The sequence below is a fragment of the Mastacembelus armatus genome, chromosome 10 (assembly GCF_900324485.2).
Source record: "Mastacembelus armatus chromosome 10, fMasArm1.2, whole genome shotgun sequence".
NCBI lineage: Eukaryota > Metazoa > Chordata > Actinopteri > Synbranchiformes > Mastacembelidae > Mastacembelus > Mastacembelus armatus.
The window spans coordinates 9330209-9343219 of record NC_046642.1 but is presented as its reverse complement, the minus strand read 5'-3'; the positions used below and the strand labels follow the sequence as shown (position 1 = coordinate 9343219).

Below are 13011 nucleotides of genomic sequence, written 5' to 3'. Positions count from 1 at the left end.
GATTACAACATTACAACACAAACTGGAGACGGTTTTACAAATCTAGGAATATGCACTTATTGTCACTCACATGCCTTCAAGACATTATACACATTTTATTATTTTTTTTACCTGTTTGCAATATTAGAGCAGTGGCTTTAGACTATTGAGTCTGTGTCTACCTGTTGCTCATTGTAAAAGGTTGTAACAGTGTTGGCCAGTTCAACTGAACAGTTGTGTTTTGAATAACTTTTAAAGCCCTGGAAAGGCAAAACTCTTCAATGTTCGACAATAAAAGTAGAGAAAAGTCTGGGAAATTCATTTTTACAGCAGAAACAGTGGATGTGTCATTATATTATCTTGTAACCCTTCATTCTGGCCTGAGCCCTATGTTGGGAAGGACATCACTCCATATTTTGGGGGCTAAATCTGCTGCTGTTGTCCAAAGCCAGCCAGCCCTAGTCTAAAGTCAAGTTTATCCCACTCAAATATTTGAAGATTTTGAATGGCTTGCAGACTTGGGACCATTCTAAGGCTATGAAGATTATAAACCTGTATAAAAAGAAACCCCCTTCAGAGATTTATATAACTCAAAATCAACTGTGGCAATAATCTTGTTTCAGTATTTCCTGTGGATGGGATTATCTCCAGAGCTTGGCAGCTACATTCCTACACAACTGAGACATCCAGTAGAAACAGAAACCAGGTAAATGAGCTGGCCTTTACTGCAAGAGCTTTAATCAAAAGCACAAGCTTCTGTTTATTGACTGTTGCACGCACATGAACAGGTGAGAGTATATTTACACAGATGTAAACAGTCAGTACCTGCAACACAGAGGACAAGAGAACATAGTATCTCGTTCTCTCATTCACACACACATACAAGTATACTCATTCACATACACTTGCAGGTATTAACACACACACACACACACACACACACACACACTTTGCAGTATAAAGACAGAGTGGACTGTCAGAAAACACAGAGCACAGCAGGCCTCTTTGGTCAGCTACTTCAAACAAGATTTCCAGTGATCAAAGCCTATCACAAGTCACCATTCAGAGAACAGAGAGAAAACACACTGGCAGAGCAGCAGGCAAATACCACAACCTATCAGAGCTTTTGCAGATTTCACAGATTTTAATGTATCATTTGAAGAACAGTGGCACACTGCCAGTACAGTATATATTCTTTTCTTTTTTTTCCCCAAAAGGGTCCACTGTCAGCTGAGGGTGAATGATTCATGCACTGTAGAAGTCATGGCGACTGCATCCAAAAAGCAATTTGTTGCAAACACACACACACAGTACTGAATGGACAGTATGGAAGGACTGTCTCTGCAAAGTGGAAATAATTCTTTACAAAGTACCACTGAACCAACTTAACTTCTACTAAATACTAGTTCGCCATTCAATAATCTCATAAGATGTTCTTTTTCATAACTGTGAAACACAAAGTGAATAATATAAAAGCAACTGTTGGATAAAACAAACAACAAAAACAATAAAACAAAAACATTCTCAAAGCATGAGTGCAAATTATTTCGTTTTTTTAAGACTTTATCGTTTCCCTTCTATAATATAAAATTTAATAGCACAAACAAAAAGTATAAAATGCTGGAAAGCATAAATCTTTTCCTGGGTGATGTGGTGTGTAGATGCCTGATTAAAAAAAAAAAAAACAAAAAAAAAAAAAGTGAACACTTTGAATTTGAAGTTCCTGCACAGCAGAAGATAACTGTGGAAGGAAGAGCGATAACTTCCTTCCACCTCTGTATCATCCCCAACACATAAACACATAAACACACACAGCCCCCTACCCCCCACCGAAACACAAACACACTCTATCAGCCCTATTCTCTGCCTATCCTCTTTTTTCTCACTTTAAAAAAAAAAAAAAGATCATACTTTCATACTTTTGCCACCACCCACTTTGTGTTCCATTGGCTCACCAAAAGGGCAAACCACCAAACCGTCATGTTCAGCAAAGTCACGAAGTGTTTTCTGGCATCTGTCCACATCAACACTGCGTTGCCACAGCGACAAAGGCTTCCTGTTAACCTTGCATCAACAGCTGCTACACTCTGCACCCGGAGGAGTTCGGTTTTTCTTGTACACCCACCAAAAATAACCACCGCACATAAGACTACAATTTAAATGGAACACATCCAGCATGAGAACCCTTCCAACAGTGTTTATTTTAATGGTTTTATACATCTTGATGTGAGTAAAACTCCTGATAAGCATCCAGCATGTAAACAACATCTATTCCAGCAGTCGCCACATGATGAACTGCACAGTACCAACACAAATATCTGCTCATATCAGGGATGAACTGATTTAAATGATTACCCAGCCTTTCCTGTTCCTATTCACAAATTTTATTACCCTACTTCTATAAAATCCAGGGCTGCAACAATTACTCAATTAATTGATTGAGAAAAAAATGCATCTGCGACAATTTTGATATTTTGAGAGCTGATTAATTGTAATTTTTAAAGCAAAACACCCTGAAGTCAATGCATCCAGCCTCTCAGATGTAATAAATTTGCTGTCTTATTTTTGGTCTTACACAACTGAAACGTAAATATCTGTGCATTTGACTGTTAATCAGAGAAAATACAACATTTACATTCACATACTGTGTGTCAACTTAGGCTGTGGGAAACTGTGGGGAGGGGGGTAGATTAATCAGTGAATCAAAAATAGTTGGCAGACTCGTCGATTAATTATTATTATTATATTTATATTATAAAATATTATTTTTGGAAGTAGTCCTAATAAAATGAGTCAGTTCTCTGTTTTGCTAAAATTATCCTCACTTGTGTGCTTAGCAATATCATGGTACTAAGTTCCTTTAGTGTCAAATTTATATTGATTTGTTTTTTAGGTTAATTTATTAAGAAATTTTGATTCAAATTGTTGACATCAGTGAATTATTTTTTAAAAATGTTTGCACAAAGCAAAATGGGTATGAAAAATGTGACTCAGCTTAAAGTACCTAAAAAAAAAAAAAAAAAAAAGAATACAAAATACTTTAGGGTCATCTGCATTTGGTTTTCACAAAAAGTCAAAATGCAGGACAGACATGGCACTAGGTTTTCTTCATCTGGATCTCCTTCTCACGCCAACAGCACTTCATTCTGCTATGGGCGACGTCAGCTTCTAAAATAAGGTGTAAAGTCCCTCTCCATTCACAGTCAAAGGTCACTGGTAGAGATCCACAACTCTCACTGCCAAGTTACTCTGTATCAGTGGCATCACATTGTTACACACTATTTACAAGTGAACAGCACAAACTGACAGCCCAAACACCCACTGAGTATATTGCTACCTTGTGGACAGAGGTGTCTGGTTTGTTTTTGTACATTTTTTTTAACTCTTTTTTTTCTTTTTTTACAAAGGAAAAACTACAACCACAGGGCCACCCATTCTGAGCTGGCTCTGCTTCCCAGAGCTGATCCAGTATGAGTCACCAGGCTTTAAACTACAATTCCCAGGCACTTGATTGTAACCAAATGTACAGTAAAGTTGTCCACTGGGTCAGCATGCCTCTGATGCACAGAGAGAAGGCAGCAACATTCAAAGTCAGACCCAAAACACAAAAGCCCTCAGCCTCCCAGACAAAGAAACAAACAAGCATCCTCAGCATGCATATCAAAGTTATATAATACTCTTTTGATATACTGTACATCAACGAATTAGCTAGTTGTTGGTACTTGCATTTACACAATAACACATGCTTCTAGACCTCTGTAAAATGCTACAGTAAAGTAACTGACACAAATTTAAGCCAAACAAAGCGAAGCTGACTTTCAATTGAATACCAAAAACCCTAGAAATAAATAATAAACTATATTACAGTTATGGCAAATGACAGAGAAGTGTGGAAAGGAGCACAATGAGAATGAGGTAGAGACAATGATTTGCCACTAGAGGAAATTAAAAAATTTAACGATCAGGAAAAGTGTGTGTGTGGGGGGGCAAGAGGAATGAGGCGAGGTGTAAGAGCAAAAGAACCAAAGTGAAAGAGTGAAAGAAGGAGAGTCAGGTACTGCTCTTTTGCTTCATGGCTCGGGTCAGTCTGAGTCGGACGGTTGTCTGGGTCTGCGTTGAAAGATTATCTTCACATCCGCAAGCGGTGGTGGGGATCTGTGAAGGGGGGCTCAGAGTCATCCATGGGCAGCACCAGACGTGTGCCCCTCATCACCAGCTCATGATCTCCAGACGTTAGCTCTCGGTCTAAGTCATCAGAGGTGGCACCAGCAAAGGCTGGACCACTGCTGGTGTGAGCGCCTGTGGCATCTGTACTGACTGTAATGTCGCCGTAGGTCAGGTTGATATCGCCATCTGTCAGGATGAGGTCAGAGTCGTCATCCTTCAGCTGGCCCTCATTCTGGAGGAAGATGAAAGATGTCAGATAGTCTATCAACATCACACAAACCAAAATAAAACACAGGATGTGACTTTGATGCTCCAACAAAATACCAATAAATAATTCTGGCCTGTATTTATTAGCTTTTCCTCTTCTTCCTAGTAAAACCCATCTTTCAAATTGAGCTTCTGTGCTGAACGATTCAACACAAAGACTTTTTCCATTCATTAATACAACATAAAAAAAAAAGAACACAGTTTGGTCAGAAATAGCTCCTGTATGAACCAGCATCTGACCTCATAAGCCTGAGGGCTAGTCAGGAAGCGGGCGAGGGGGCCACAGCATGGAGGCAGCGTGGCCGTGAGAGGGGGACCACTGTGAGTCAGGATGGGCATCAGGAAGCTGAGGAGGGAGCCTGAGTCAAGGACATTTACATAGAAAACAAGCACTGACAGACAGTTATTAGACACCACCAACACAAAGACCTCTGTGTCGTGTGATCACCGAATGCCAAGCAGATCAAAACAGCCAGTCATTCATGCTGAAGGCAAAAGTGCAAAATGATCAAAATTACACTAATTTAATTAGGTCATTTTATAAGATGCAGTTAACTTCATTACATTCATAAGACTAAACCAGTGAATGAGATTTGTCTTTTAACCTATACATGGTACTCCCTCTGCTGTCTCACACTGTGAACAACAGTAAACATGACTATTTGACACTGCTAGCAATCACCCGGTAGCCTTCATTTACCCTTTGTCCTCAGGTTTTGCTCTGTATTAGTGGTTTGTCAGACTAACACTTTGTGACTGTGTGATGTGTGATTAATAACATTGCTTTTAAGTTCCTTTAGAGACTGGCCATTATGACCATTATGTGTTCATCTGTCATGACAACTGTAACAAAATGCTGATAAAAAACAGTTATCTGTCACAGAAGGATACTGGTGGTCGAAGTTGTACCAAATTCTGAAAAGCCAGGCACTTTCTTGTTTAGTGCTTCTTCTCTCTGAGCCTTCAGTGATACTCATCTAGAAAACATTGGTAATGTTTTAAAATATTTTCTTATGGTCATTGTATATCTCAGTCCCATTATATTTAGTCTTTCTCAAGGGCCACACTCACAGAGTTATCTTGATCAGAGTCTACTCCCACTCTGTAAAAAACAACAAGAAAAAATTCATATGAATCAGGTTCAATCAGCATTTCTCAGCTAGACCTGTGTAGTGTCACTGAACAGCAAGGTTGGTGTACTGTATATAAAAAGCTTCAAGCATTAACCAGAGCATGTTCAAAGGTTGTACTGAATTACTGAAGTAACTCTTGGAGTTTAAACCTGATCTGAGAATTAGATGACCTAAATACAGAGTCTGGACAATCATTATTAAGTAATAAACAAAGTCGAGGAGGAGGGGCGGTACCGTATACGCTGGCAGGACAACATCTGGGTGGTGCCACCTCCACAAATCCAGACAGTGAAAAAGACCACGAGTAGAGTGGTAGAAAACATCATCTGACGGGCATATGTGGCCGTGTCCCGGATGGACAGGGCAAAGGTCATCGCTCCTCGCAATCCTGAAGACAAGTGTGTCATACACAAACAAGCCATAACAACTTCCAATGAAAAACAAATCAGGTGATCCCTGTTTACAAGTCTGGTTATCTTTTAATCTTCTCGAAGTGAATTACAAGAACTTGTAAAATATTCAAAGTGCATCAACTTGGTGTAAAAGCCTAATTTGCATGTAATTCTCATATTCTTAACTTGGTGTACATTGAAATATTGTACAGTACATGATATGTACATGGCATCCACATCTGTACACCACCAACCTGCAAACATCATCATGTGCTGGAAGTTGGATCTGATCTTGTTGCGTCGTCCCAGATTAAGAAGAAATGAGAGCGGGTAAATGTTAGCAGCTCTTCCCAGGAACACTGCCAGCTGGGTGGGGATGAGGTTAAGGAGAGGGCAACAAAACAAAACGGAGCACTAGAGAGCCGTCCTCGCTCTGTGCCAAGCTTATTTTACTACAATTTTGAATCATTTACCATTTCCCTTTTGGTTAGTTGTAATGCTGTTGGGAATTTTTTTGCCACCTGAAAAATGCTGAAATAGCACCATATTCCTTTTCTGCTGCTAAAAAGTGAGAGAACACATCCTAATACTGTGACCAAGCACTGGAGTTTCAGGCTTTGCGTGCAGCAGGTAGTTATGTAAGGTAAAGATACAAAAGCTCCAACAATGAACATCGGGTTAAAAACGTGGTTCTGGAACGTGAACAGGGTCAGACCCATGTAGGAGAAAATGAAGTTCTCTGCCAGGAAATTCAGCAGTTCGAATAGCTGCGACAAAAAAACAAACAAAATCAACTACTTTAGGTAACAGCAGCTTAAATGAAAAAGAGAAGAAAATTACAGTTACCAGGAAACACAGTTAAAAAACAAGATAAAGACTTGAAAGAAGAAAAATAAATTAGCATTGTTTTCAATAATAATAAGAATCTAACTTTACTTTCAAAATAAAAGGGCAAGCACAACTAAAGCATATTGTGAGAAAGAGCAGAATGAGCAGTGGTATGGTCTCACCTGTTTGGTCCTGTCCTGGGACTCAGGGGACAGGTTGTTGTATGTATAGTGGGCCTGAGTGATTCCACAGAAGAGCACTGCCACCACACCTGAGGGATGGAGACATAAACAATCCAAAGTGATGACCAACATGTATGTTCTCCTCTGTATCTAAACTACTCATCAAATTCTTAAAATTTAGTCAAACCAGAATGGATTGGCAACAAATGAAAACACATCATGCTATCACTACCAGTGTTTGTGTGTTACCTGTGAAGCCACAGGCCTCAGCCAGCAGGAACGTGCTCCATGACATGAGGAAAAACAGAGCTGTCTCTAGTAGTTGGAAGTCCCTCAGCTTGGTGAACTTGGTCACGTACAAACAACAGTCAAGGATCTTAACAAAATATTTAGACTCTGCATTAAATTCCTATTAAACTTTTATCCATTATTTATTTATGACATATAATAAAATAAAGCAACTCTCCTTTTTAAATACTCTCACCTGTTTTGCTTTGTAAAGAGGATTAATTGGACGCACTGATCTTATTCATAAAAAATATTTTTTACTTACATAAAAAAAAAAGATAACAGAAAAGATATGAGAGCAGTGACGACTCCGGTGGCCACTCCCAGAGCAAAGGAACCGCTGAAAACTCCGAGGAAGATCCCAAAAGACTTCAGCATTGCCATCACCTCAAAGGTGTGACTGTTGTCTCCTTCTGGCTGGTACGCTACTATAGACCTAATGTCATACAAAATACAACCATTCAATGGCAACCATTTATACAAAGTGTACAGAGAGTGTAAGTCATGTCCCACTTTAAGGAAAATAACCACTGACTGTATACAATAAACTGAAACCTGCATACAGAAAATATAGTAAGAGTTTTTACAACATAACTGCCTAAAACGTACTGCAAGTAGTTGTCCTATTATGCAAATATTGTACAATCTGATACTTTAATAGGTCTATGTGTGTAGCATGTATTGTTGAAAACATTTCTGGTGTGCTTTTGTTGCATAAGAGCCTTTTCACAACATATAACTCTCACTCATATAAACTCATAAACTGCAGCACTTAAAAAGAAATCAGAGTAACACAGAGGTCAGAGGGCTGAAACAAACAGGATAAATTCTATTGGGATAATTCAGTGTTTATACTCAACTTATAAGAAACTGGCTTGCTTAAAAGTCTACTGAAGTAATATTTCTGTGTGTGTTGTGTGTGTGGTTATGCTTTTTTTTTTTTTTTTTTTGCAAGCGACCCATATATTCTGTGCAGATTTTGAAAACAATAATTAAATTGAAAAAATAATTCACAGTGGGAGATGGATAAAAACATGTTTTTTTGGTATAAGAAAATGATCTAGATCTTTCTGAAATAGAATTTTGTCCAAATAAAGAATTCAGGTTGGAAAATGGTGTGGACAGAAAAATGAAAATGTGATGGTGAGGTTTCAACTTTAAATCAACTATTGGCTGAGGATAAACACTGAACTGTTTCAAATAAGCCATGCCCAAGAGAGCAGGACATCAAACGTTGGTCAAATAGCTTTTGAAAATAATTTAGTTTCTTGGTTTTGAGTTGGAGTCTGGGATGAGATAGATTTTACCTCAGCACAATTATTTAAAATTTTAGCAGGCTAGTTGTCAGTACAAAACAGCAGTTATAAAAATTATTTTTTCTTATATGTTGTTGAGGTAATTTAGCAATAAAATGTATTGTGAGAGGCAAAAGCTTTTTTAAAATTATAGTTTCAAATACTACTTGAACCAAGCTCCGCACACTCACAGGACAAATCACCAGGCATTTTGTCTATAAGCACACCTGGCATCCTGCCCTCTCCTTGATATGTATATATACAGTATATTCAAAGATAATAGGAATGTGTTTTTAGCTGACTCACAGCATGAAAAATTAACCCAGAAAAGCAAAAATTAAATCAGTAAATAATGAAATGTTCAGCATTTGAATAAGCCACAGTGTAAAAACAAGCTGCTGGTGATTTGTCATGTTTGTCCCAAGGCACTGTAAAAGCACTCAATGCCAATATTCTACTTAGTAGACCAGTTCAATGGGTTGGTCTGAGTCTCTCCACTGGAACCGGCCCCTTCACTGTGCCTGCTATTATAATTTACTATTCTGTGAAAATAGGAACAGTGAAAATAGGAACACTGAGATTGAAATAACAGGAGAAAAACTGAGTGTTACCTCAGGGACCAGATTATGTTTACCACAGCGTTAATGAGAAGCTGATATTAGATTAGTTAAAGGTCAGTGATGTCTACCATTTGTCTTTAGATAAAACCAATAGCCTTGCAGCTCCAAGTACATTCAAGACAGTTTGGGATAGATGCAGACTCATGGGGTTGTGTGTGTTGGCATTAAGACTCACGAGGACAGAACCACGGCCACTGCATCGTTGAGCACGCTCTCCCCGAACAGCAAAGCATACAGGTCTGCATCTACCTGCAGCTCGTTGAAGATAGCCAGGACAGTCACTGTGACACAAAGACAATTTTACTGTATCATATTCTTCCAAACTACAATTTTGTCATACCAGTTTCTTCCAGGGTGTTTTTCCTTATCTGATTTCCTTATCTCCTTTTCTTATTTTCTCAGTTTTATACAAACTTGCTGCTCCACAGTTTTGTCCTCTTTGCATCAGCTCTATATTCATTTGCATTTCAGTCAGACTGGTGAAAACGTTTCACCATCAAAGCCACACCCACAAGGAAAGCAATACTGGTAGACATTGGAAGCATTTCTAAGCATGCTTCTTTTCGATTTGTTTTCCTTGTAAATGTAGTGCATCCTCAGAACACAGTTAAATTGGTATAACATAATATGCAACTTTTATTGAGTTTTCATTTCATTATAAATTGTTTGTACCTGTAGGCAAAAAAACTACATACCAGGGTCTGTGGCAGAGACAATGGCTCCAAAGAACAGACAGTCAGTGAAGAAGAAGTCTCCACCTAGCTGTCCTACCTGCTTCATCAGCGTCACACAACCATACATCAGCAACCTGAAAGAGGAAACAACACTGACTTCAATGGCAATTATGGTCACTTTAAAACCAGAGTAATTGACAGATATAAATTCTGATTTAGTATAAAAGGTTTTCACATATTCTGGCTACAATATAGATTTGTTCATCAGAAATCAAAAGGGAGGTTTTAAGAAGTTTTCCTTTGAAAAATGGAAAATACTTACCCAATGAAAAAACAGGAAATAACTGTCCCCAGAAAGGCATAAGCCAGGATGGATCCCATGTTACGGAAGAAGTGTCTCTGGAAGACAATTTACTAACAAGTTAACACATCAAGTTATCAGTGTACTGACTCTAATCTAAGGCTAAACGTATTGTAACTATTTTCTTCTCTAAAGTTGGATTTAGCATTTCTTACTGATATTGATCAAGAGTCAAAGTGTTGAAACCACTCACTTTGCAATAAACAAGTATTTACTACTATACCCTTTTCAAGCTGTAGCCAGCATGGAAGATGATAGGTGGCAGAAGAATGTTGAAGAACACTTCAGGGTCAAAGGTCACCTGAGTTACACACACACACACACACACACACACGCACACGCACACGCACACGCACACACACAGTATCATGTTGCAGTTCTGAATCACTTGAACTAGGAGTGAAATATTAATACTTTCATAAAAGACACATCTGAGACAGTAAACATCATGTATGAGACTGAGTTGGTGAGAAGGAGAAAGGGAAGAGGCCCAAGACATCCCAGTGAGGACAGTTTTTACATGTAAATCTAAAATGCTCACAAAACACCGTCTCAAAGGCAAAGGACATTAGACCATAGTCTTCAATAAAATCTGTCTGTAACTTTTCTACACATCTCAGGGTTTGTGCTCCTGCCACTTATTTTTAACCAGATAGTAACAATAACCCTTTTAAGAACAATTATTATATTTAGTGTGGAGAATTGATGGTACATAAAGACACAACAACATATAACATATTTCATTAAGACCATAGCTAACAATTACTTTCACTTGAGTGGCTGTACCTTGCGCAGCATCTCATTATCTTGCACGCTGTTGACCTCGTTGGCACCGATCTCCCCTTTTAGAGTGTACTCGTAGAATTTGCCGCTGACATTGACCAGCAGAGTGGCGGGGCTGGCATTAACGTGGCAGCTCATTGTGACATTGCTAACATCCCGGGGAACATGGATGCCGTACCGTAAGACCACGCCAACAAGCAGGCCTGGGAAAAGAGACAGAAAGAGAAGCAAGAAAGGAAGAAAGAAATACAATAGTTAGCCATGTGCAATGAAATCAAGGTCTGAAAAAACATTCGACAAATAAAGTATATGTGCCGACAAATTGCAATAACTTTGAAGATGTTTTTAGCCACAACTTTCTTAAAGGCCCTGTACAGCCACAATCTTGTTTTCAGTTACCCAGTCTGATTAGACCTGAGGTCAGGAGGAAGCTGAGTGCAGCTATGCTGAGGATTGGATGTTGCCAAAAACTACAAACTGAAAAGCTAGAACAGAAGTTGAAAACCCGGGAGGGAACTGTCAGACAGGCGGAGCATGTGCAGACCTACCTTTGAAGAGGTCTGCATGTTTATTGTGACTTATCAAGCAAGAAAAGCTCATATTGTTAATGATGGCTCTGTTCTGTTTAGCACTTTAGTAAAAAAAGTCAGTGAGTACAACACACAGACTCTGGAAATGAAACACCTGAACAGAATGCAGTCATTGTTTTTGTTAACCACAATGGGACTTTTTCTACTATGGCATATCTAATCTCCTCTGGTAGAATAGGATACAGAACTGAAACCACCTTGTGGGTAGACTATGGGTGTGTCTCTTTTCAGCAGTTAGTGAAACCTGTCATTGTATGGAAAGACCTGCTTCTAATCCATTCTGAAAGTTATTTTCTGCCATAGATAGGGAGACTGGCAACTCTCTAGATCCTGCTATCAGGTGTAGGCATGGCTGATCTTGGTGACTGAGTGAGGAAGCAAACAGTCACAGTCAAACATTCATGGCTTTTTCATGCTACAGTAGTCCAAAATACATGGCTGCAGAGGAGGTGATTACACTGCCGTAACTAAGCTCGTTACCGGGCCGTATCTGCCTGCAACAGGCGGGTGACCACATGCACTAAACTGCGCTATAGTCGTTTACTGCCAGGGCTGCATGTGTTGAAGGCCGCTGCTGACATGAAATGGTGTTAATCTACTCATCAGCACGACACCATAAGTAATGGCACTGGTGACGTCTCTCAGTCACGCTGGAGCAGCTCACCGTAAATCATCGCCAGCCCGGTTTCGTGCAGGAACCTGAACCGCCGGTGCTTGAACAACCAGATGGTGAGGATGGTGAGGGTGAGGAGCATGATGAAGATGAGCAGGTCCGCGCTGTCCTGCCTATGGCTCTCCTCAGCCTTTTTCTCTGTTACGATGTTCTCCATGGCACTGTCCTCCTCCTGAGGTGCTGATGCTCTGCAGACACAGATGCAAACAGACAGACTCACTAGCAGGAGCAGCCACAACGTCCTCGTCGCCCTCCAGGCGCCGTCGACAGTCACAGGAAACAGCATTTGGGCTGCTCGGCGGTGAAATGATATGGTGTCGTCGTGGACTCAAGGAAACTTTGTGCAAATATTATTCACGAGCTGGAGGCAGTAGTCAGCCAAAGACGACAGCAACAGAGGAATCGATTCCGGCCCGGAAGTGAAAACTAATTTTTCCAGAAAGTATACCACGTATACTTTAAAGTAAAAGCACCGTTGCTGCATGTTAATCGCTTAAATCAATTCTAACGGATAATTCTTAGCATAGCATACAGTGTTGATTTATATGACTTACACATGAGCAAAGATACAAAGATATAGACTTTGTCGTTTTTCAAGAAGCTATTGTTTTAGCAAAAGATACGAGTTGAAACTGATGACTTTTATTATGAAATGTTTGATATACATAACAGGAAGTGAGGTGATGTCATTTCTGCTATATATATTGACGAACGTGGCGTTTAAACGAAATTACAATTTAATGTTTAATAAAAATGCTTTTGGTAGGACATATAAAGGT

The 13011-nt window shown here is 39.4% G+C and overlaps 1 protein-coding gene across 1 annotated transcript; it reads right to left on the bottom strand.

The window, feature by feature from the left end:
- Positions 1 to 714: 714 nt before the first annotated feature.
- On the bottom strand, positions 715 to 12518 carry slc9a6a (solute carrier family 9 member A6a). Its single transcript, XM_026329984.2, has 16 exons — positions 12224 to 12518; positions 10973 to 11172; positions 10410 to 10487; positions 10148 to 10224; positions 9847 to 9959; positions 9327 to 9432; positions 7531 to 7672; positions 7198 to 7303; positions 6949 to 7037; positions 6592 to 6705; positions 6193 to 6304; positions 5781 to 5934; positions 5485 to 5515; positions 5305 to 5390; positions 4654 to 4759; positions 715 to 4378 (listed from the first exon to the last, which is right to left on the bottom strand). Exons 1-16 carry the CDS (start codon positions 12516 to 12518, stop codon positions 4109 to 4111), a joined length of 2079 nt encoding a protein of 692 aa, XP_026185769.1. The 3' UTR covers positions 715 to 4108.
- Between the last annotated feature and the right edge of the window lie 493 nt (positions 12519 to 13011).

What these genes read in the sequence shown, in the direction of transcription:
- slc9a6a (XM_026329984.2), bottom strand. Translation starts at nt 12,518, where the DNA reads ATGCTGTTTCCTGTGACTGTCGACGGCGCCTGGAGGGCGACGAGGACG. An exon ending in CGGGCTGGCGATGATTTACG is followed by an intron (nt 11,173 to 12,223) that starts GTGAGCTGCTCC and finishes CTCTTTTCCCAG; the next exon opens with GCCTGCTTGTTGGCGTGGTC. An exon ending in TGAGGCCTGTGGCTTCACAG is followed by an intron (nt 7,038 to 7,197) that starts GTAACACACAAA and finishes TCCATCCCTCAG; the next exon opens with GTGTGGTGGCAGTGCTCTTC.